At 42.0% G+C, this 25787-nt stretch overlaps 1 protein-coding gene across 1 annotated transcript in view; it reads right to left on the reverse strand.

Annotated features, from left to right (window-relative positions):
* Nucleotides 1-21799, reverse strand: part of LOC119244190 (ankyrin repeat domain-containing protein 62-like) — a 77139-nt gene extending 55340 nt beyond the window's left edge. The window contains 9 exon segments of the mRNA XM_054695188.1: nucleotides 837-900; nucleotides 1695-1728; nucleotides 2904-2971; nucleotides 5282-5419; nucleotides 13788-13878; nucleotides 13881-13893; nucleotides 17421-17594; nucleotides 17761-17875; nucleotides 21266-21799. Coding sequence (XP_054551163.1) covers nucleotides 837-900; nucleotides 1695-1728; nucleotides 2904-2971; nucleotides 5282-5419; nucleotides 13788-13878; nucleotides 13881-13893; nucleotides 17421-17594; nucleotides 17761-17875; nucleotides 21266-21507 — 939 coding nt within the window. The 5' untranslated portion in view covers nucleotides 21508-21799.
* Nucleotides 21800-25787: the final 3988 nt, after the last annotated feature.

The raw sequence follows: 25787 nt of genomic DNA on the forward strand, positions 1-25787 counted from the left end.
CCTCTTGTAGGGGAAATTATGAGCATTTAGTTTTTAGTAGAATCTAATTTAGATGAATTGAAACAGTATGAATTGCTTCTATTCTGCTTATCAAAAACTAAAGACAAGTGACTGAGGGAAAGAAAAAAGGAAAAAGGGTGTGTAACAGGGTGGTCCCCAGGAAAAAGGGAGGTTCCAGGTTTCCAGCCCCACCCAAAAGGAGGGTGGAGCTGAGCAGAGAGAGAAGAAGCTGCAGAGGCGACTGAGGAAGGAAGGGAGCAGGATAGAGACCCAGAAGGAGACCTGGAGGAGGCACATGGAGCCAAGAGACACGTGAAGAAACTACATTTGCCTTTTGGTCGTGGACCGGGTGACACAGATGTGGGTGAGCGATCTCTGAGGAGGTGACAATGGTGGTTTTTGTCTTGATTTTGATTTTGCTCTTTTCCTTTCAGACTTGTCTGGTTGTTTCTGATCCTTTTCTGTGGGTCCCCACTGGAAGATGCTTTAGATTTGTGGCAGGCTTTGGGGCCTTGTTCTGGACCAATCCTGCTTGGGTGGACTTTTACCCATGAGGGGACGGGTAACAGGGTACTTGATTTAGAAACTATATTCTTTGCCTTTCCTGTATTGTTTTCTAATTGTATTAATTTTCCTTCCCATTAAAGTCTGATATGTTTTGTGCTGATGGGGCGGATGGCAGAAACTATTTAGAGCAGGCAGGTTTGTGGGTCCTGGGGTACCACTCTCCCTGCCCTGTAACAGGTGGAAGAGTGACACATGAATGAAAGTCATAGAAACTACTAGATAGAAAGTAAATTCTGTGCAGGAAAATTAATTTCGTGAGAACACTTTACCTGGTTTTCAAAATCCAGGTCATCATCACGTGATATAGGGCAGGAATCATCAATGCTAAGTTTGCTGGGAAGACATTAGAGATAAAACACACACAAAAATGAATTGTTTCATTTCTACATTTCAAAACTCAAGTGAATGTCAGCTCTATATATGGCAAATAAAGTCTCTTGCCATAACTAAAATTTGGCCTCTATTTTAAAAGCACTTTCTGCCTCTACCTCTCCCAACCTGTGAAATATTCAGTAAGTACCTATTGTTAGTGCCTGTAACAAAAGAAGACCTGATATTCCTTATAAAGATATTACTTATAAATATTACTTACAAAAGACCTATACTTCCGTGACCATGGATAGCTGAGATCTGCCCTAAATACCTTGATGATAAAAACAAGGTATTCGTTACCACTCTGTTGTCAACATGTTGCCACAAATACTCGGACTACCAGGCTTCTTAGCAAAACACTAAAGCAAAGTTAACACATAACTACATTGAACTTTCTGAGTTGATCTCATTGGGATATGTCTCTTTACATGAATACCTCCCAATCTATGCTGAGGGGCAAGAGAATGGATTGGGAGCCAGAGAGACTCATGGTGAATTCATGGTCAGTAGCCTTCTTAACAACAGCATCATGGGCCACTTAATCAGCCTTCCTGAACCACAGTTGCTAATCAGTAAAATGTAGGCTGTGCAGCACAGTTGCTTTGCAAAACCACTGTGATCGAGATAGGAGATGACAAATGTGATGCACATAATACGGTGTCTAGTCCACAGTAAAACTATCATCAAATGTTAGTTCCTTTTCTCTACATGTCCTTAGTTAACATAATTTTTCAAAATCCATAAAATAGTCTTACTTCCATAAGGAGTCTTCTTTAGAACACTTACACACTAGAAAAGAAAAAGTATAATATATTTTACATCACAATCGAAAAATACAGAATACTAAAAGTGTAAGACTGATGCTTTGCTGACAAGTACTATTCGTTTGGCGTCACGCCTGGAGACTGCACTAGAGGGCATATTAATTAGACTATTGGTGGGCAATTAATGCATTAGGAACTCTTGTGGGTTTTTTTTTTTTAAAGATTTATTTATTTATTTATTTATTTATTTATTTATTTATTTATTTATTTATTTATTTATTTATACAAGAGCTGGGGTACAAGCCAGAGGTGCAGGAGGGTGAGCCAATTCACCAGAAACAGAATGGGGAACAGAACAGGCAGACTGACTGAAATACATTGCTGAGGTAGCAGCGGGTGAGACATTAGAGGTCTGCTGCATCATGTGGGTATCTCCCTGGCTGACCAGGAATCGAACCCGTGCTGCAGAGGCTGCGGACAGCTTCACAGCACTGCGCTCAACCCACTGAACCACCAGGGAGGCCCTCTTGTTTTTTGGGTTTTTTTTTTTTTGCAGGAAAAAAAAAATCTATGTCCCCTCCCTTATATTTATAAAAGACAAGAAAAGAAAAATGTTATTTATCAAAATTTGGTAGCTACAAGTGAACCAATCTGTTCAGAAGACCATAGTCCTGAACAAACCCCCTGAGATTGAAACAAACTGGTATCACTAGCAGAATCAGCATAATAAATTTCCCATGACTGGCATGATGGCTGGATGCCCACCATTAGGAGTGGTTAGAAGACAGTGTAATAATTTTGCTGTGACACAAGACAACTTCTCCAGCTCTTTAGTCAGTTTAGGATGACAAACCCATTACAAGGAAACTTAGATTTTTCTCTCCCTTAACTTTTTACATTAAGTAATCACTGGGTCATATTATCTGTACCACTTTTCTGTCTTTGCTTTTTATTTTCACGGCTGCTAACCTCATCAGACATAGGGGGTTTGTTTTGTTGTTTTTGCTTGTGGTTCCTTTTTTTAATCAAAATCACAAGTTGACTCATATAACAACATGGCCATGGTGACTAATTCCTTTGGTAGAAATAAGAAAGCCATAAAGTCAATGTAATACATTGCTCTTTCATAATCAAAACTCCCTTATTCTTACTTCTTATCTATGCAGGACTCCAAGAGTACTTCATTATCTGCAGTCTTACCTGGATTTCTATTTTGAGAAGTGTTAAGTCTCGGCTCTTGTTTAAACTGAGAAATTAATTGATGAAAGCTATGTGAAAAAAAGGTGATCAATAATATTACTATATTAATACGGATATGGAAATCATTTAAATTCTTAGATTATTAAAGATAATGCCAGAAATTACATTCCATGTACTTCAAATATGAAAATTCTATGAACTTTTTACTAAGCACAAAATTTAAAGAAAAAAAAATAAAGCACTCGTGAATTGAGGCGTATATGCACAGGAAGTAGAGTAAGCTGGACATTATAGAAAGTGTTTTGAATTCAGCAGATATCTTAGCTGTATAACCAAGAGCTATTTGTTGATACATAATTCATTATTGTTCAGCTCAAAGGTTATCTATAAAATGGGAACCAGTCTTATTTCACAAGATTGCTGAAAGATTTGTTGAGATAATAACCTTGTTCCTAAAAAAAAATTACTCAGAGAAATAATGAGGCAATGGAATAATTTTCTCTTTAACTTTATTGCTGATGTTATTTTGGAATCCCAAGTAAAACCCAGTGTGCATGTGCATGTGCGTGTGTGTGTGTGTGTGTGTGTGTTTACATTCTAACAATCAAATATTGCAGTTTGTAACAAATGTTATTAATTGGGGTTATTACCTGTTTATTCCTTATGGTTTTTAATTCAAGGTATCTCAGCTATTATATAATCTGTAGCTAAATTTATTTATAAATACATTACCTCATTAGATAAAATTACTGTCCCCATTAATTGTAGCTAATCATATCAAGAACAGAAAACTAAGATGTTAGACTGCCCTTCGCTCCTACTACTCCTTCTCTACTTAATCCAACTCTGAGGCAGCAGCTCTTTATTAGAATGATGCTTAAGTTTCTCAGCACTATCACCACTATGACCAGAGTTTGATCCCTGGCCAGGAAGCTAACCCACATATGGTGTAGCAGACCTCTCCTGTCTCACCTGCTGCTCCTCTTAGCAGTGTATTTCAGTAAATGCACTTGTTCTGCTCTCCACTCTGTCTCTGGTGAATTCTCTCACCCCCCTGTACCTCTGGTCTACACCCCAGTTCTTCTACATGAAAGAAAAAAAAAAGGAATGATGCTTAACCTGTTCATCTCCAGCTGACCTAGAAGACATAGACATAAGCTTAATTTCATAATTCATGGATACTGGTGAGTCATGGGTGGAGTTTAGCTTTCCCAATGCAAACTAACCTACTTTAGACTCAGAGGTTTCTGCTGAATGACTTCCTAGTGAGGTAGAAGCTGAAAATATTTTGAAACTTGACTTAGATACAAGCCACTTATGAGACTTTCATTGTTATGTAAAATAGACCACATGAGGGGTCAACCTTAATTACGGAATCTCAGGCAAGTTGGTGCCCCCCACTCTGAGGAAGTGATATGGGATGTCCCATAACCTAAGAAAAAGTGCTCCATGTGATATAAAGCAGCTGTTGGCTACAGATCTCCCAACACAAGGTCTCTTCCTGTACCATTACTTGACCCTCTCTGACAGCTTAGAATGGTCCCAGCTACCATCTGCTAGCAGAAAAAGCAAACAAGACCCTCAAAGATAATTCATTGTGAAGGTCTCAGCTAAGATTTGGGCTCCATGTAATGATTTTGAGAAAAGGGGGAAGACTGTGTGTGACTAAAGCTTGGAGGCCCAGCTGCCTGAATGAGTGTTCATGCTCTGAATAGTGGTTAAGAACATGGGTACATGTATGTGAACTAAAGGAAGCTGTGGCTTTAAAGTCTAAGTGGGGATCATCATGGAGACTGAGGATCTAGATCAGCAGGGATACCCTGGGAGCAACAGACGATCATGAGCAGGTGCAGACCAGTTTCAATAGCTACGATGCAGCAACAGAGTCAACAAAAAAATGACTAGAATGTCTTCCCTCTGCACGCCCCATAGACATCTGAGTTGTGGAAGAAGAGAGTCTACCTTGGATAGAGGGAAGTCCTTAGATTCTTGGAATGTTCAAGAGGGGGAGTATAGGATAGCCCCCAGTGGGAAGTAGGGAATGTCCTGCTAGCAGGAATAATCCAAAACCCAAATAACTGACCAGAAAAATAAGACATGTTGCATCATTTTGTATCCCATGCACAGGGGTTACACTGAAGTGGTTACCGTTAGGATCCCAAAGGATAAAGATCTAAAATTATTAAGAATCCTGTGCCCATTCCTACTCCTAACTAGTCTAGCCTTGGCTTGCTTTCTGATGATGATGTGGACTAACTCACTGCCATCCACCACTGCCTGCCCAAATTATAGAGTCTTACCCGTTACCTAAGAAGCAGCAATTACATTACTTCAAACCTCAGGTCAGTGATAACTTTCATTTTAATGTAAACACTTACTCAGTAAATCCACTACTAAGTGCATGCTCTTCTGCAGTGTTTCCAAAGATATCTTCAGAAGAGACATCACTACCTTGTTGAAGAAGCAGCCTGATTAAACTTATTGCCTCACACTTTACAGCAAACATGAGGGCTGTCCTAAAAGAACAGAGAGATAACTTCACCCTTAGGCACTTCAGTTATTTAAGTAGCTAATTTGACTATTTCACCAAGTGAAAGTCTCCCCTGTTTGAATAGAATGGACCACTTATGCATGTAAGTGTTCAAGTTTCAGCCCTTAAGGCTGTAAGGAAGCCTCTTGTCCCACTGGGACATTCCATAGCAGAAATTTTTCATTTAAAGTCCTCAATGGAAACTAGGAAGGGGCGGAGCAACATGGCGGCGAGGAGACGCTGCGAGTAAGATCTCCCATTAAAAAAAGTTAATAGGGAGGAAAAGCGGCAGGTCCCAGTGAGAAGTGGGACACGGAAGATAAACGGGTGATGCCAGCGAACTGCCCGAAGAAGAAAGTGGCCATAAAAGAGGACTAGAAGGGAGGGAAGCGCAGAACTCTGCTCCCCTCCCCCGCCCACAGAGGCGGCACTCTCCGACCGGCAGAGAGGAGGAAACAACAAACCAAAACGGCCCACAAGTACAAACGACGCAGCAAGCGGGACTGTGAGTGGAAAGGAACTATTGCAGCCACCACACCCCGTGAACGGGAGCTGAGGCGAACCCTGCAGGATCCGCCGCGGCGGTGAGCGAACGGCTCCTGGCGCCATTAGAGAAGAACAAAGACCCCGGGAGACGCGCACACAGCCCGGGCTGCCGGACATTTCTTAAGACTGCTTGAAAAGGGCAGAAGGTTTCTGGAGGACCCAGTGGCCAGCCGGGAAGTTATTCCACGCCAGGCCCCTTCCGACCAGCAGTCTGAGCCCACAGAGGGAGCAGGCACCCACGTCCGGGGCAGACCGGGTGCGCAGAAGAGTGTGCCTGAAACCGGAGGCGCAGGGACTGCATCCCGCTTCGCCATTTGAGAACAGGGACATTTCTTCAGTAAAAACTGCCTAAAACCAGCAGAAAGCTCCCCCAGAAGACAGAGATGGCTCCTGGAAGAGCCAGAGGGGAGCGGAGAAGTTCACCCAAGATGTCAGTCAGTCCGAGCAACACAGTGTCCCAACGCATACGACAAATTAGAAAACAGACAGTAGGGAGTAGAAGAACCACACGCAACCTAAAAACTCCTCAGGAAAGAAGCACACCACAAAAAGAAAACCACTCCCCAGATTGCAACGACAGCAACTTGGAAGAACTTCTGAGCCTTCCAGAAAGAGAATTTAAAATTGCCATGATTAAAAAAGTGATAGATCAGAAGAAGGAAATTGAGTCCCTAAAGAGGGAAGTAAGAGAAATGCAGGAGATCAAAGAATTAATGGAGGAACTAAAGAACTCTGGGAAAAGCAATGAAAGCAGAATAGATGAAATGGAAGAACGAATAAGTAATCTTGAAGACACAGAAATAAAAAGAACCAAAACAGAAAAGGAAAGAGAAGTACGAAGGAAAAAGAATGAAGAAAGACTTCGGGAACTATCTGACTCCATGAGGAAAGGAAATATAAGAGTTATAGGAATTCCAGAAGGAGAGGAGAGAGATGTAGGAACAGAGAAAATATTCATGGATATAATTGAAGAGAACTTCCCAAATGAGAAGAAGGAGCTGAAAATTGATATACAAGAAGCAAGAAGAACACCAAACTTCCACGACGAAAGGAAAAACACAGCAAGACACATAATAGTAAAGCTCCCAAGAATCCAGGACAAGGAAAAAATAATGAAGCTGACAAGAGGGAAGAAACAGATAACATTCAAAGGAAAACCAATCAGGCTGACATCAGACTTCTCTGAAGAAACACTACGGGCAAGGAGAGAGTGGAGGGACATAGTCAACAGACTCCAAGAAAACAGATGCCAACCAAGAATACTCTATCCCGCAAAGCTCTCTTTCCTCCATGAAGAAAGAATATGGACCTTCCCAGACAAAGAGAAACTCCGGAATTTCATTGCGACTAAACCCCCACTCCAAAAAATACTACAAGGAATCCTAAAGCCAGAACCTCAGAGGGACGAATAACAACGAAAGAAGACCAAAAAAAAAAAAAAAAGTTATTAAAAGAATAAATAAATAAAATCAAAGGAAAGACAAACATAATGGCAAATACAGATGCTAACATATCAATATTAACTCTAAATGTAAATGGACTAAACTCTTCAATAAAAAGACACAGAGTTGCAGCCTGGATTAAGAAACAAAACCCAACCTTTTGCTGTCTCCAGGAAACACATTTAGCTACAAAAGATAAAAATAGGCTCAAAGTCAAAGGATGGAAAACAATCCTACAAGCAAATGGGCCAAAAAAGAAAGCAGGAACAGCTATACTTATATCAGATAAAACAGACTTCAAACTCAAAAAAATAAAAAGAGACCCCAATGGTCACTACATTATGATTAAGGGGACAATACTTCAAGAAGAAATAACACTCATTAACATATACTCACCAAACGAAAGAGCACCAAAATATATCAGACAACTGTTGTCCTCTCTGAAAACAGACATCAGAGAAAACACATATGTAGTGGGAGACTTCAACACACCACTATCAACAATGGATAGATCAACAAGACAAAAAATAAGTAAAGAAACTAAAGCTCTAAATAAGGACCTAGAGCATTTGGGCTTAACAGACATCTATAGAACACTAAACCCCAAAAAACGGAGTACACATTTTTCTCAAGCGCACACGGATCATTCTCCAGGATCGATCACATACTGGGGCACAAGACAAACATCAACAGATACACCAAGATTGAAATCATACCAACCATCTTTTCTGACCACGAAGGCATCAAACTAGAAATAAATCATAAAAAGAAGGCAAGGAACTATCCTACCTCATGGAGATTAAAAGCCACACTACTGGAAGACCACTGGACTAACGAGGAGATCAAAGAAGAAATTAAAAAATTCTTTGAATTGAATGACAAGGAGGACACCAATATCCTAAATGTATGGGATGCAGCAAAAGCAGTAATAAGAGGAAAATATATAGCAATAGAAGCTCACATCAAAAAACAAGAAAGAACTCAAAGAAACAACCTAATCTCGAAGCTCAAAGATCTAGAAAAAGAACAACAAAAAAACCCCAGAACCAGTAGAAGAAAAGAAATAATAAAAACCAAAGCAGAAATAAATGAAATTGAAACTAAAAAAACAATCCAAAAGATCAATGAAACCAAGAGCTGGTTCTTTGAAAAAATAAATAAAATAGACAAACCCCTAGCCAGGCTCACAAAGGAAAAAAGGGAGAAAGCACAAATACACAGAATCATAAATGAAAGAGGAGAAATCACAACGGACACAGCAGAAATCAAAAGAATAATCAGTAACTACTATGAACAGTTATATGGAAACAAGTTCAACAATCTAGAGGAGATGGACAAATTCCTACAACTCTACAATCACCCAAAGCTAGATAAAGAAGAAATAGAACACCTAAACAGACCAATTACAAGCAGCGAAATTGAAATGGTAATTAAAAACCTCCCCAAAAACAAAAGCCCAGGACCTGATGGATTTACAAATGAATTCTACCAAACATTCAGAGACGAATTAGTGCCTATCCTTCACAAACTCTTCCAAAAAATTGAGAAGGAAGGGACAATACCAAACACGTTCTATGAAGCCAATATTACACTAATACCAAAACCGAATAAGGACAACACAAAAAAGGAAAACTATAGGCCAATCTCCCTAATGAACACTGATGCAAAAATCCTCAATAAAATTTTAGCTATCAGAATCCAACAATGTATCCATAAGATAATTCACCACGACCAAGTTGGATTCATTCCAGGGGCACAAGGATGGTTTAACATCCGAAAATCAATCAACGTTATCCAACACATCAACAAAAAGAAATATAAAAACCATATGATAATATCAATAGATGCTGAGAAAGCTTTCGACAAAGTGCAACACCCATTCATGATAAAAGCCCTTGAAATTCTTGGGATACAAGGAACATACCTCAACATCATAAAGGCCATCTATGACAAGCCAACAGCCAGTATCATTCTCAATGGTGAAAAGCTGAAAGCAATTCCATTAAGATCTGGAACAAGACAAGGATGTCCACTCTCACCACTGCTTTTCAATATAATACTGGAAGTCCTAGCCAGAGCAATAAGACAAGAGAAAGACATCCAAGGAATCCAAATAGGAAAAGAAGAAGTCAAACTATCACTATTTGCAGATGATATGATAATATACATAGAGAACCCCAAAATCTCCACAGAAAAACTAATTCAACTCATCAATCAATTCAGTAAAGTGGCAGGATACAAAATCAACACGCAAAAGTCAGTAGCCTTCCTATACACAAACAATAAATCTGAAGAAGAAGAAATCAAAAAAACCACCCCTTTTATTATCGAAACAAAAAAAATCAAATATTTGGGAATAAATCTAACAAAAGAGGTAAAGGACCTATACAAAGAAAACTATAAAACACTGTTAAAAGAAATAGAAGAAGACACAAAGAAATGGAAAGACATCCCCTGCTCATGGATTGGAAGAATAAACATTATTAAAATGGCCATCCTACCAAAAGCAATATACAGATTCAATGCTATTCCAATCAAAATCTCAATGGCATTCTTCAAAGAAATAGAACAATTATTGATGAAATTCATATGGAATCACCAAAAACCCCGAATAGCCAAAGCTCTACTGAAAAAAAAAGAAGGAAATGGAGGCATCACACTCCCAGACTTCAAACTATACTACAAAGCCATAATCATCAAAACTGCATGGTATTGGAACAAGAACAGACATACAGACCAATGGAATCGAATAGAAAATCCAGAAATAAACCCACAGATTTATGGTCAACTAATCTTTGACAAAGGAGCAAAGACTATGCATTGGAGCAAAGAAAGTTTGTTCAATAAATGGTGCTGGGAAAACTGGGTCGCTACATGCAAAAGAATGAAGCTTGACCACTACCTCACACCATACACAAAAATCAACTCAAAATGGATTAAAGAACTAGACATAAGACCTGAAACCATAAAATACATAGAAGGAAATATAGGCGAAACACTACGGGATTTGCACATCAAAGACATCTTTACAGACACATCACCCAAAGCAGTGATAGTGAAGAGAAAGATAAACAGCTGGGACTACATCAAATTAAAGAGCTTCTGCACAGCAAAAGAGACAATAACAAAAACAAAGAGAAACCCCACCAACTGGGAGAACATTTTTGCACCCAACACTAATGATAAAGGACTGATCACAAAAATCTGCAAAGAGCTGATGAGACTCAGCAACAACAAAGAAAATAATCCAGTCAAAAAATGGGCAGAAGAGCTAAAAAGAAACTTCTCTGAAGAGGAAATGCAAATGGCCAACAGACATATGAAAAAATGTTCAACATCACTTGTCATCAGGGAAATGCAAATCAAAACTACCATGAGATACCATCTCACACCAGTGAGAATGGCACATATTAAAAAAACTAGCAACAACAAATGTTGGCGAGGATGTGGAGAAAAAGGAACTCTTGTGCACTGTTGGTGGGAGTGCAAACTGGTCCAACCACTATGGAGAGCTGTGTGGAGATTTCTGGACCTACTAAACATAGAGCTTCCATATGATCCAGCAATTCCACTCCTAGGTATTTACCCAAAGGACACAGAAACATCAATTCCAAAGAGCACCTGCACTCCTATGTTTATAGCAGCACTGTTTACAATAGCTAAGCTTTGGAAACAACCCAAATGCCCAAAAATAGATGACTGGATCAAGAAGATGTGGTACATATATACCATGGAATATTACTCAGCATTCAAAAAAGATAAACACATGCAATTTGCAGCAACATGGATGGCACTGGAAGGGATCATGCTCAGCGAAATAAGCCAAAAAGAAAAAGAAAAATACCGGATGGTCTCACTCATAGCAGGAATCTAGAAAACTTAAATAAGGGACCAGGAAAATGAATATAAGAAAGTGAAAATCAAAATCAACAAAAAACTATGAACCAGAGACACTTTTTGGGGGTGGGGGGCGGGAGGGGAAGGATTGGGGTCAGAATGGGGCGTTTGCAATTGTATGGGGGAATATAAAAATAAAATTTAATATTAAAAAAAAAAAAAAAAAAAAAAAAAAATAAAGTCCTCAATGGACAAGAAACTGTGCTAAGTTCATTTATCTAAATTTGATGAATGTTTATATGAAAAAAATCCCATTTCTTCTTTAGTCTGATCCATTGTACTACAAGTCAGCTAGAAGCCAGATAAGTAAAAGTGATTTGCAAGCTTAAAAAAAATATTAAGAAAATTAACAAATAATCAGTAATAAAATAAGAGATAGGAACACAGACTCTTGAGCAGTTGAATATCCCTGCTTTTAGCTGTCCCAGCACATAACTACTAATAGACTTCTGACCAGAAGTTTGAGTGATAACACAGTCGATTACTTTTATGCAATTATGAATGAACACTGCAAGCTTACATTTGTTTAATTTTCTCTCCATTGCAAATGGTGCCATCTAGAGTCTGTGTTTGTGTGCATCAGTTTTGATAAATTTTAACATTTCATAATAGATTTGTGTATATTTTATGGTAGTAAGTGATCAAATCATCTATGGCCTATCTACATATTATGCATTCATGACACACATAACTTTTTCAATATTTCTCAGCTGCTTAGTTTGCAAGTTTTTCAAATGGTTGCAAAGCTTGTAAAACTTTCCCCCAATATATTCATTACCCAAAAATGCTCTTATAAGTGAACCCATGCAGTTTAAACCCATGATGGTCAAGGGTCAAATGTATTTTTATCCTTTCATATTAGGAGACATATTTGGTGATGATGGGTAATGTTCCCAAGGCCACACACCTAGCAAGGGGGAAAGTGAGAAATTAATACCAGGCTTTGTAAATCTAAAGCCCATCTCAATTCACTTTCTCACCTACACATAACTTGTCTTCATAATGGAAAAGTTCATTTACAAAAGCTCATTCTTTATCCTATTCATACCAATTAAAAATAAAAACAGGGAAAAAGCAGAAATGACAAGGGAAAAAAATTCCTGAGCACCTAATCACTACTTAGGTATATAACCTAATAATGTAACAGGAGACTAAGACAAACGTTGTTACAGGTGGCGCCCCCTGGTGGGACAGGGGTGCTGGTGAGGATAGAGAGCCTCAGGGGAAATGCAAAGTAGCCACGTGGGTGGAGACTCTGATGAGAAATAAAAGGGACTGCAGAAGCAGCCCCAGGATTCAGCATTCAGGATTTCAGTGTTTTCAAATCTTCAGAGATTCCGGGGTCAACCATTTCTGCCCTCACCATGCCAATCTTCCAGAAGACTGGTGTGGATCTCTGAAGGATGCAGAGAAGCTTCCAGCAGCCAACCTCAGAGAAGAAATGTTTGGCTATTTTGCAGGTAGCCGAGCCTGAAACTGTTCCCAGCTTTGCTGCTGTTATAGCCTGGTAGGAAAAGGTGAAGACCCGGGGCTGGGTACCTCACTGAACTGTGAGTGTGGCCATTTGTTGGGACATTCCACTGCTGCGGCTGCTGTTTTGAGTGTCACTTGTTTGGTGCTGTGCTGGGTCATCTTGGCAGCTCTGGTGAGCATCTCCTGGTGTGTCTCCTGCTGTCTTCGTGAGTTGGATCCCGGCCGAAAATCTGACTGTCACGTGCTCCAGGCCCTTAAAGGTGGAAAGAAACCAACTTGGGAGGCTTTCTGTGTAGGACTTTAAAACACTGGACACTGCTTCAGGTGAGGTAAACGGCCATTTGTGGCCTCAGTGACTCTTTGTTTTTCCTTGTTTGTTAAATAAATTCCAATATTGTTGTTCTCTGAACCTGAGTAGTCTTGCAATTGTGTGCATGGGTGAAGAACTCAGATGGTGACCAGTAAACTATTTGAGCAATGTCAGTTTTAGTGCCCTTGCTACCCTGTATCAATAACACCAATATTGCTCAAAGGTAGCAATTTAAAGCAGAGTTATCCAAAAAAACAAAATCAAACTCTGATTTTGGCTTAATATGCAAGTTTTAAGAATATATATATATATATAAAATAAAGGTGAAAGAAAGACAATAAAAGGGTTAAGAAATTCAATGTTGATAAACTAAAATCAAAGTTCACACTTTACAAAGCTGAAAAATCTAATATGAAACCATGTAGTTAAGGCAGAACATGTGACCCAAAAAAGCTGATCAAAATGATGTCAGTCCATATTATCAAGGAATATGAGTACCGCTGTGTTCTTCACATTGCCGAGTCAGAATAACTGCTTTCCTTCCTAACTGATGATGTGCTGACAGTTTTCATTATATACCAATAACTGTAAGTTAATCCTCTTATTAATATAATCTTTCTGGAGTGTTTGTTACTGCTCTAGACCAATAATACTAAAGTTTTAAAAAAATGAACAGACTACCCTACCGTCTGTACTTATCCACTGCATGTATGTTTGCCCCCTCTTTTATTAAAAATTCAGCCATTTCCTGTTTCCTTTCATTTATAGCAATTAAAGCGGTGTGAGGCCAGCCTGGAAAAAAGCAAAAACAATTCATGGTTTACAAAATCACATAGTTTTAGACTGAATTTTAAAACTTACAAAGAGATGATCTGAATTTAACTATATAATGTGGAAATTAAATAAAAAGGAGTCCCTTTCCTTCTCAACCCTCTGTCATTTCCACATGCACTGCTCCTTCTTTAAAATGCCCCTCCTGGGCCTCCCCTGGTGGCGCAGCGGTTGAGCGCTGGGCTGCGAAGCTCTCCGCAGCCTCTGCAGCACCGGTTCGCTCCCCGGCTGTTCCCCGGCTGCTCCCGGAGGGTCCCACATGGCACGCAGACCTCTCCTGCTGCCCGCTGCTCCCCTCAGCAGTGTACTTCGTCATTCTGCCTGTTCTGTTCCCCGCTCTGGCTCTGGTGAATTCTCTCACCCTTCCGCGCTTCTGACTGTACCCAGTGCTTGTATAAATAAATAAATAAAATAAAATAAAATAATAAAAATTAAAAATATATATATAAAATAAATAAAATAAAAAAATGCCCCACCTGTTCCTCTTGGTCCCATTGTGAACTCTAGTTGGAAGAGGGAAGTCCAGTCTCAAAATGGAGGACCATGACCCAAAGGAACCACAGCAGTTGAGAAAACTGCTTCTTGGTGGTGTGGGCTTTGAAACTACAGATGATAGTTTAAGAGAATATATTAAGAAATGGGGCACCCTTACAGATTACAAGGTGATGAGAGACCCCCAAACTAAACATTCCAGGGTCTTCGGTTTTGTGACTTACTCTTATGTGGAAGATGTGGGTAGAGCAATGGGTGCTCGACCACACAAGGTTGATGGCAGGTAGTGGAGCCAAAGAGCTGTTTCTAGAGAGGATTTCTAGTGCCCATTAAACAGTGAAGGCATTTTTTGTTGTTTGTATTAAAGAAGATACAGAGGAATATAATTTGAGAGACTATTTTGAAGGTATGGCAAGATTGAAACCACAGAAGTTATGAAAGATAGGCAGAGCAGAAAAATGGATTTGCTTTTGTAACCTTTGATGATCATGATACAGTTGATAAAATTGTTGTTCAGAACTACATTGGCCTCCCTGGTGGCGCAAGGGGTTAAGACGCAACCTATGAAGCTCGCCGCAGCCACTGCAGCACAAGTTTGATCCCCAGCCAGGGAGCTACCCACACGGTACAGAAGACCTCTCCTGTCTCGCCTGCTGCTCCCCTCAGCAGTGTATTTCAGTCAGTCTGCCTGTTCTGTTTCCCACTCTGTCTATGGAGAATCCTCTCACCCCCTACGACTCTGGCCTGCAACCCAGTTCTTGTATGCATAAATAAATCTTTAAATAATACATTATTAATGGGCATAACTGTGACATGAAAAAGGACCTTTCTCAATAAGAAATGTAGTATGCTGGATCACAAAGGTTTGTTTAGGTAGATCGGGCAACTTATTGGGTCATGCAAGGAACTTTGATGGAAGAGAAGGATATATTAGTGAAAGTGGTGGCAGCAGAGGAGATTATGGAGGAGAAGATGATGAATATAATGGATTTGCGGGTGATGGTTGCAACTATAGTGGTGGTCCTAGTGATAGTAATAGAGGAGGCTATGGTGATGGTGTAGCAGGTAATGAAAACCAAGGTGGTGGATATAGTGGTAATGCGGAACATGATGGTTACACTAAAAGAAGAAATTTTGCCAGTGGTAACTATGATGGTAGTGTGAATTGCAATGATTTGGGGAGTTACTGTGGCCAAATGGATCCACAAAAGGGGACAGCTTTGGTGAAAGAAGCTCAGGCAGTCCCTATGCTGGTGGTTATGATCTGCTGGTGGAAATGGTGGAAAAATGTTATAGGCCTCGCAGCACAGAGAGCGAGATGTTGTTAGGAAAGCTAAAGGTTACTTTCAGACAGTCATCCCAAATCCATTAAAGGAATTGTAAAAATTTTCACAAAAGCAATGATGATCCACAGTCAGGAAAATTACTCCAGGTTTAACTGGAAGCCCTTCTTGGTCAGGACTGTCATAGCCACAATTCGCAAGAAATGCAGCTATTGATTAAAGCAATGGCATGTCAATTAAATGAACATTCCTTTTATCTGTTGTAGCTTTGTCTTTTTCTTTCCATTATATCAGGTATATTGCCCTGTAAATTATGGTAGTGGTACCAGGAATAAAAAAATAAGGAATTTTTAACTTAAAAATAAATAAATAAGATGCTCCTCCCTCTATCACTTCTGCAGATGCAAAGTCAGTCTCTAAAACTCACTCCAAGCATTTACTGGTTCCAAGAATCTTGCTTCCATCACAGAATTTACCATGAACACTGTAGTTATTGTATTGCTCCCCATCTAAACCAAGAAGCGCTTGAGGTTATGGGCTACTTTTTTAAAAAATCTCTGTATGTCCCAACTCTAAAGGACAATAGAGTAAATGCTTTAAATGTTTTTATTGAATTAATAATCTTAATAGTTATCTCTGGAGTAGTGTTTCTTAAAATATATTACAAACATTATCTACTTTAGCAGAAATTAAGGACTGTGAGCCACTAGAAACATTCACAATCATCTATTGTTAAAGAAATATACAAAACATTACATGGTCAGCTCTAAAGAAATCTGTTTAACTTTTCTTAATCCTTATTTGATAATACCTTCTTGTGGCAAACATCAACATTTGAGGGATTAAGACTTGTGGGGATTGTTGTGAGAATTTTACACTGAAGGTGAAGGTTTTCTGCAGGTTACATAAATTTGCTTGGTTCTCTTCTATCAATGGCACCTGGATCCCAGATGTCAAGATCTGGTGCTCCTACTCCAAATGAGTGACTAAGGAAGTGGACTCTGAATTAAAAAACAAAGACTTCAAATGAACTCTGGGTTGTCAGAGCTTCAGGGACAGGCTGTGTGTGTCCAGAGTAAAGTGCAGGTGCACTGGCTTCACTCTCACCTGTTCTGCATGTACAGCCTTGACCCCACTGGGGCACTGCATGATGCCAAGCAGGACTACTCCCTGATGGGGCAGACCCCATGGTGGTTCACAGAGGGCAGAATGGTGAGCAGCACATGTGGATGTCCTGCTTGGATGTCAAGACATGACCTAACCCCTTACCCTGATTTCCGAATCTTAGGGGCCTGGAGCACCCTGGGCCAGGCAGGCTGCCAATTCTCCCTTCCATCTGCAACCATGGGGGCTACATATGGAGTCTCCCTTCTTTTCCCTCCCGTCCCCAGTAGCACCCACTTCCTAAGCCCATGCATAATACCCAGTCCCCACCACGCCTTCAGTCTTTTGTGGCCCCTGAGCCTACATCCACTTCCAGGTGCCAGTTTTGCCATCTGGGGTGGAAAGGTGACCAGGGGACAGAACTTTGGCCTTTCCATGGGCACCATCAACTAGACCTCCCTCACTTAGCTTTGGACTTGTGTCCATAGCAACAGAGCCTCATGTATACTTACCAGTATATATATACATGTGTGCTTATGTATAAGATATAGACAGTAAAATCCTTTGTGGCTTAAAAATATTTTGTAAATAAAGTTGGTTGGCCTGTACCTTGTTTCTTGCTTCTATATCTGCATTGTGTGAGAGCAGCTTCCCTGCTATTGATGTGCTCTCAGCAGTGACCGCAGAGTGGAGGGCAGTCTCGCCGTAGATGTCTGTGACATTTGGATCAGCACCGTGTTCTAGCAGAAGAGTTGCACACGCCTCATCCTGGCATTGTACTGCCTGTCATTATCATACAAGGAAACAGACAGTAAAAGCTAGGAATTCAATACAAACATTCCATAGTTCTCGCCAATTAGATCTGCTTAAATGAGGTTCATAAATTCATTTCCAGTCTAAGCATGTAAGTCAAATCCATCTCAAGCTGGGGCAACTGGCTAGCACATACCTTCATCAGAGCTGTCCTGTTCTCACTGTCACACAGGTTAAGCTGGCATTTTCTCTCTATGAGGAGGGTTACCACTTCCTGATGACCATGGGCAGCAGCCAGATGGAGGGCAGTCCTATGAAAGTGAGAGGCTCCTTTAGGAAATTATAGTGCACAACCCCGAATACACCACTACTCATGGCGCTGTAGCCACGAGATAGCAGTTATCCCTGTGTCTTCTAAACAAATATTTCATTTTCTTTTGCAAAAGTACATTTACTAATGTACTCATCCCATTAATGAAAGAGCAGCCTGTTTGAATAGAAAAAGCATGACCTTTGGATTCAGCTCAACTCAGGTTTGAATCCTATTTTACTCCATCACTTATAGCTATTGCTTTAGTTTCTTTTTTTTTTTTTTAAGATTTATTTATTTATGCATACAAGAGCTTGGGCACAGGCCAGAGGTGTGGGGGATGAGAGGATTCACCAGAGACAGAGTGGGGAGCAAAACAGGCGGATTGACTGAAACACACTGCTGAGGGGAGTAGTGGGCGAGTCAGGAGAGGTCTCCTGACTCCCTGGCCGGCTGGGGAATCGAACTCATGCTGCAGAGGCTGCGGAGGCTGTGGACAGCTTCATAGGTTGTGTCTTAACCCCTGTGCCACCAGGGAGGCCCTATTGCTTAGTTTCTAACCTTAATTCTCATTGAGAAATTATCTCACAGAACACTTTATGCAAAGTGTTCAGTATAGTCCCTAGCACAAACAACAGCTCACTTTTGTCAGTTAATATTATTCTTATTATTACCACTTTATAAAGATAGTAAATCAATTAAGTAAAACTCAAGTACACCTACATTGCAGATATGTTTATGTTTTAGAGGGGCACAGTACTTCACTTTCTCACATTTTCACAACCCTGACCTTGGAATGCAATGTATAATTCATACTGTATCCCAACTACAATTGACAGCATGTAAAAAATATCTCACGGATACATAACATAGTGGGGTATATACAACCCAGATGTGAAAGTTTATTCAGAAATAACGATCCTCAAAAAAACTACTCTGACCATAGGAAATTGTAAAAGATAACCTTTACTTGCCTGTTTGAAAATTCATAATTGTACTAATTGCTATTATTAATTATTGGAAATACTGATTTTCCCACCATTTAGCAATCAAAATAGTGAATAAAGTGAACCATTCCTATTCAGAGGAAAGTTGAGTTTCTTTTGGCTTAAAGTTTCTTGAAAACCAAGGATGAGCAGTGGGCAACTTTTCTGCTAGAACACGATGCTAATCCAAATGTCTCGGACACCAACAGCGACACTACTCTCCACTCTGTGAATATCATTAAATATGTATATAATAAAATCTACAAGCACACATAAAAGGTTACCTTTACACCTCAAAGTTTAGTTAGAAATAACAATACTCAAGAATACTTAAAACAGAAAGTGAGGAATATTTTTTTTTTGTGAAAGATCCACATTCCTGCTACTCTTCAGGATTATTTTACCAATAGTAAACTTACACTAGAATTTATATACATATTCATTCTACAAATTTTTTAAGATTTACTTATTTGTATACAAGAACTGGGGTACAGGCCAGAGGTGCGGGGGGTGAGAGGATTCACCAGAGACAGGGCAGGGAACAGAACAGGCAGATGGACTGAAGTACACTGCTGAGGTGAGCAGCAGGCAAGACAGGAGAGGTCTGCCGCGCCATGTGGGTATCTCCCAGGTCGGCCGGGAATCGAACCCATGCTGCAGAGTGCTGCACTCAACCCTCTGTGCCACAGTGGGGACCAGAAATTAGTTTTTTATAAAGGAATAGAAAAATTTAGTTACACAGATGCTCAGAAATAAAAATTTGAACACATTTGGTACATATCTTTGGCTAACACAAGACTACCATCTGGGTGTATGTCTAATCAAAATGATTTTTCTCACTTAATGATCTACCAAAATTTATCTTTGATGTCCTGGCCATCTATGCCTCTGCCACTTTCCATGGTCACATGTCATCCTACGAATGCACTGAAATTTATTTATAAAATCCATTGTATTAGCATTAGTTCTTCCTAATACATTAATATTTTGAGCAGGGCTGAAAAATTACGTTATCTATCTCTGCTTCCTGAAGATATTTTAGGATAAATTTAATTGATTTGTAAAAGAAACATTTTTAAATGTGGTGCTTATCATCCAATTGCCTATTTGAAAAGTCAAAAGCAACTTAAACTTCAAACAATAGTACAAACATCATTGTCTCTTATCCCCACAAATTTTGTGCATGGAAAATGTTATTTCATTCCTCTTTTACTTACATTCCTTTACTAACTGGGACAACAAATATTTTTCCCAATGTCCATTGGCCACCTGTCGATATGCAAAAAAAGTACTTTTCACAATTTCAAATTAGAGTTTAGTTTCTTTCTCATTGACATCAAAGAATTCTCTGTAAATTAAGATCTTTTCTGACTAATATGAAATGTCAATGGTATCAGGTTCTAAAATCTTACACACATGTGCATATTTGGGCATTGTTTATTCTGCTCCATCTATTTCTCTGTCTTTTCAGTTGTTGTTAAACAGTGGATGACTATTTGGTAAAAATTGATAGCACATTTTGCTATCTAGAAGGGTAAGTTTTGTCTACTATAAAAAAAAGTTTCTAAGTTTCTTCACAATAGAAGACAGCAGTGTAACTCAAATTTTTTTAACCTTGATATTATTTGATTTGTGCAAAATCAACACAGAAAGAGCTCACATTTTGAGAAACTGAGTTTTTCTGTTCAAGAATCCAGAGCCATCTTCCCTCTTCAGTTAGTTTCCTTTGCTCAGAAAAGAACATGTATAAACAGATGTAAACTGATAAAAATGGATATTAGTTTATCCGAAGAATTTAGCCAAGGAGTTATTTTTCTCATCATGCAGTTTCTACAATATATAACACAATGGTTAAAAGTATGTACATCCAGGGCCTCCCTGGTGGCACAGGGGGTTAAGACACAACCTATGAAGCAATCCGCAGCCACTGCTGCGCGAGTTCAAACCCCGGCTGGCCAGGGAGCAACCCACATGGCGCAGCAGACCTCTCCTGACTCGCCCACTGCTCCCCTCAGCAGTGTACTTCAGTAAATCTGCCTGTTCTGCTCCCCGCTCTGTCTCTGGTGAGTCCTTTCACCCCCCGCACCTCTGGCGTGTACCCCAGCTCTTGAATGCATAAATAAATCTTTAAAAGAAAAAAAAAAGTATGTACATTCAAAATAAAGAGGACATAATCAATTTCCCTTCTTTCTCTTATTACTCAACTAAGTCGTTTCAAATTGCCAAAGTGTTCTATAAAAGCAGGCACCGTTTTTGTTTTTGCTGCACACCTAGACATCTGGGTGCTAGACCTTAGCACCCAAGGGTGCGCCTGCGGGGTCTGGAAGGCTGGGCTCTTCTCCCAGGACTACCCCCACCACCAACACCAACCTGCCTCCACCCTGCGGGCCTCGCAGTCCTGTTACCTGAGCTGCCTGTCCTGGTCGTTCAAGCCGCTTTTCCCCAACAGGAGAATCCCCTGCACTCTGGCTACGTCTCCGGCCACCGCAGCTTTGTGGATCTTCCCCAGGTCTTTGTCTTGAATGTCGGGGTACCCAAGCCGCCTCGAGTTGACATTCTCGGTGCTGGCGGTGTGGGGCTGCACGTTGATGGAGGAGCCCCAGAACCACCAGCCCTTCCTACTCCTCAGGCTGAAAACGCTCTTCATGGCGGAGCCTAGGGGCTTCAGAGACGCCTCGAACCCGCCGCCCCACCGCTCCGCTTTCGGCCTCCGCCAGCACCAGACACTAGCGCTTATGGAGGATGCGCCAACGGCCTCCCCAAAGCCTCCGAGACGGTTGGGAACCTTTCACTCCAGAAGGACAGTTGCCAAGCAACACCCGTGAGCATGAGCACGGAGGTCCGAAGCCAACGGTGCCCAGAGTTTTACCCGAGGCCGCACCTTCAAACCTCAGGATCCCTGCTGGGCTGCCCAGGACTCTCCTCTACCCCGCGCGGGAACAGGTACGGTGCAGGGCAGTCGCAGGGTGGTTCGCGCGCTCCTTGTGACAAGCTCCAAGCCCGAGCGCCCCCATCCCTACGCCCGCCCGCCTGCCCTCGCTGCAGGTGTGACAGCTGGCCGGGTCCTCACCAGAGCACCAGCGTGAGACCAAACCCCACGCAGTGCGCAGCAGCGGGTACCTGTCCCTCATGCACTCCCGCCGCTGGGGTGGGCGGGGGCGTGGAGCACTGGGAGAGCCGGAAAGCGCTTGGGAAGCTCTGGAGAACCCTGGGCCCAGCGCCCGAAAAGGTGGGGGGGAGGCGGGGGTGGGGGGTGGGGTGGGTGGGAAGAGGTCTTATAGGCCACCGCCAGCGCACGCGGCACAGGAAAACAGCTGGCACAAACTATTGTATTTGCCAGGGCAAACCCATCTGGCCTGGCTGTCAGAGGTCTGGGAGCACAAGGGCAGTCCCAGAGCACCCAGAATGAAAACCCGCCCCTATGATGCCTTGCAGGTTTCCCGGGCTCGGGGCTCAGTGCTGGGAACTCTCTCCTGTGCACACTACAACTTTGCATGCCCGTCGGCAGCCTGGGCAAAGTCCTGTGGCTCATCAATTCAAAGAGAAGGGATCAGGGCCTCCCTGGTGGCGCAAGGGGTTAAGACACCAGCTATGAAGCTGTCCGCAGCCACTGCAGCTTGAGTTGGATCCAGGTCTGGGGAGCTACCCACATGGTGCAGCAGACCTCTCCTGACACGTCCCCTGCTCCCCTCAGCAGTGTATTTCAGTCAATCTGCCTGTTCTGTTCCCCACTTTCTCTGGTGAATCCTCTCACCGCCCCCCCCCCAACACCTCTGGCCTATACCCCAGTTCTTGTATGCATAATTAAATAAATCTTTAAAAAAATTTTCTATGATTGTTAAAATTCATGAGTTATGTCACGGGATCCCTATTATTTTTTTTTTACAGCGATAGCAAATTAATTTATTTAGTACTTTTTCCAGTAATATTGTGCATCATCTTGTTTCTGTGGGTCCTCTTCGATCAAAGCGTCTGAGAAGCTCCAGAAAAACCTCTGGGTTGTTGCAGGTCCTGCTGCGGCGGCCACCATCCCTTACAGTTTCTGTTGTTACTGCTGGAGTTGCTACAACCAAGGTTACAAGCTCTGCTGTCGCCCAAGGGGGAAGCTTAGGATCCCTATTCTTTGCTCCTCGTTCCATGTTGGTAAACTCAAAGCCACACACATTCATCTAGTTGAATTTAACATGGTGAAGGAAAGAAAAGACAGCAGGAGGCTCCCAGTTAGGAGCAGGAAAACAGGCAAAAACTAAGGTCCTATCAGGTGCACACAGGTGTTGAACAGAAACAAGAACACAATTAGCACAGAAGTCCAAGGGAAGGGGGCCCGTCGAAAAGAAAGACAACATTCTATTTCTTGAGCTGAGGAGTGGGAAACAGGTGACTATGTACTTCTACATAGATGCACTGGACATGTTTCTGTAATTATAGTTCACGATGGGGGTGAGGTAGGGGTGAAGAGCAGAGGCTGTAGCCCAGGTTGCCATGGTTCTAGTCCTGATACCCCACAGCTTAGAGGCTGGTTGACACTTCTTTGGGCCAGTTACTCATCTGTGAGATGTGAACACTGATGAAGCCATCTGGTAAGTACACAAATCTCAAAAAGACCTTGTTCTCTGCTAAGAGAAGTTCTGTCCCACCCCCACCGCTGCCTACCAGGAAACACCCTGCCTGTGATGGAGACTCTCCTGTCTCTGCTGCTGGACTTAGGCAAGATTGGCATCTCGTTTTAACAGGGAAGCAGACTCAGACTACATTCCCATTCTCCTTCAGTGGGAGGGCAGGGGTTGGGGGGGTCTCTCCCTACTGTGGGGATAGCCATGTAGTCCCTATGCCATGCCCTGAGGGGAGCTCTCTTACTTCTAGTGGCAGGCACTGCTCCTTCCAGAAGGGCCAACCAGGAGGAGTCAGCATGCCACGTGGAATCCATGAGGTCCTGGTATTGTCAAAACAGTTGAGTCATACTCATAGATCAGAATCTTACTGGAGCAGTGGTAACTAATGTTTCAATTTGAGACAGACAGAAAAGATGAGAAATATTTGTGGCAAAACCAAGGAATTGAAAGACAAAATCAAATTGGACCACCCAGGTCCCATTCCTTTCAGCCTACCCACACAGCTCCCCCATCCTCCCCCACCCTCCAGACAGAGGACCACACAGAGACCAGCATCCCAGCCTTCCTGCTCTGACACTCCTAGGTGAAACTACTCAGTATCTCCCTCCCACTATATCTCTGCTGAGTTCATGGCCTCTCAGACCCTCTTCAACTTCCAGAAATTCTGCTCCTCGTCCTGGGTAGTTCACTATGCCAGCAGAGCCCCAGGGTTAACGGCACAGGCCTGGTGCTCTGACTTGCTCCACCACAACAAACTGGGTTCTAAGGGTCAGACCTCAGTTTCCTTATCTGCAAAATGGTAATCATTTCAGTTCCTACTTTAGGAAATTGTGCTTAGCCCCAGTGGGTGCATACACAGTGCAGGTCTTAACTGGGCCCTCTGGTCTGCATGGTGTAGAGTGGGGTGAGTGGGGAGTATTAAACAGTACGGTCCTGGGAGAGGAGGGCTGGAAGAGGAAAGACACTCTGGTGCAAGAGAAGGATAAGAAGCCAATCCCGGGGAGGGGGATTGGTGGGAATTGTACATTGTAAGACCAGCTTAGATTTCAAAATTTCTCTGTGTGTAATGTGTTCTGGGGCTCATGAGGAAATCCAGACCTGGGAGAGAGATGGGGCTCATGGGCTTACACCAAAACAAGAGGCCAAGGCTACATGAGGGGTTCAAAAGAGACAGGGGGTATAGAGCCAGGCCAAGGACAGAATAGGGGTGGGGGGCTAACAAAGGCCTGAGAGGGAAGAGAAAGGGAACGAGGAGTCCTAAGAAGGGAAGGTGTAGGCAGGCGCAAGGACTAAGAGGATTTTGGAGGAGACTCAGTCCTGAGAGAGAAGCTGCATTTGGGAGAAATGCAAAATACAGACTGGACTGACAATACACATTCCCCCTCTTCCCTCCATGTGCGAACTTCCTCACTTGTGAAAAAGAAGCAATTGCCTGCTTCATAGGGTTGCACTGAGGGTTGGATAAGTGCAGACATGTAAAACCAGCAGTGCCTGCCACAGACTTAGTTGACAGACATGAGCTATCATGTTTAAGTTCACAGGCAAGGAACTCTATGGGAGGGGGCTCTGAAAATGGTCTATAGCAGAGCTTCTCAGAGTGGCATCTCCTGAGAAGCTGTCAGAAATGCAAACTCACAGATTCCTGCTGAATCCTGGATGCACTTGAGGCCATGTTTCATTCAGCAAGCGCTCCAGGGGTGCTGGCAGGCGGGAGAACCCACCCTAAAAGCTGCCCCTGATTCTCAGCTACTGCTCTGGGTCTTGAGACAAGCTGGATCACCCCATGAGGGTGCTCCATCTTCCCCAGACTTCTCATTTGGCATGGCACCTGTGGAGACCCAATCCTGCACCTTCTGTGTGGGAAGAACACCCCAAGTCACCTCTCCTGATGACAACTGCTGGGGACTGCAGTGGCCCTGATGAAGCCAGGTGTAAATCTTTACAGTTCCTCATGTGAATCTGCACAGTGGGTTTTGCTATAAAAGTAAAAAAAAACAGGTGGCCTGAGAAGCTGAACTGACTCCAAGATCAGATAACCTGATAAAAAGTGATAAGGGCACTTGTGCTCAGGCCTTCACTGAATTGAAAAAAATTAAACTTAAGGTGTGTAAATATATCATAAGATGCATGGAACTGCTGTCTTGCTGTAGGATTTCTTTCAAGAAACCTACCTGCCTTAAGGACAGGGGAGGAAAAAGATCATCACAATGTGAGTCAAGAGCCCCAAGAATGTTAAGTATTATCAACTACAATCTCTTGTTCAAGATGGAGTTAAGTGAGTTCTTGGATCTCTAATTATCTGGAAAAATCAGCT

The sequence above is a fragment of the Talpa occidentalis genome, unplaced genomic scaffold (genome assembly GCF_014898055.3).
Source record: "Talpa occidentalis isolate TD23 unplaced genomic scaffold, MPIMG_talOcc4v2.1 talOcc4.14, whole genome shotgun sequence".
Classification (NCBI taxonomy): Eukaryota; Metazoa; Chordata; class Mammalia; order Eulipotyphla; family Talpidae; genus Talpa; species Talpa occidentalis.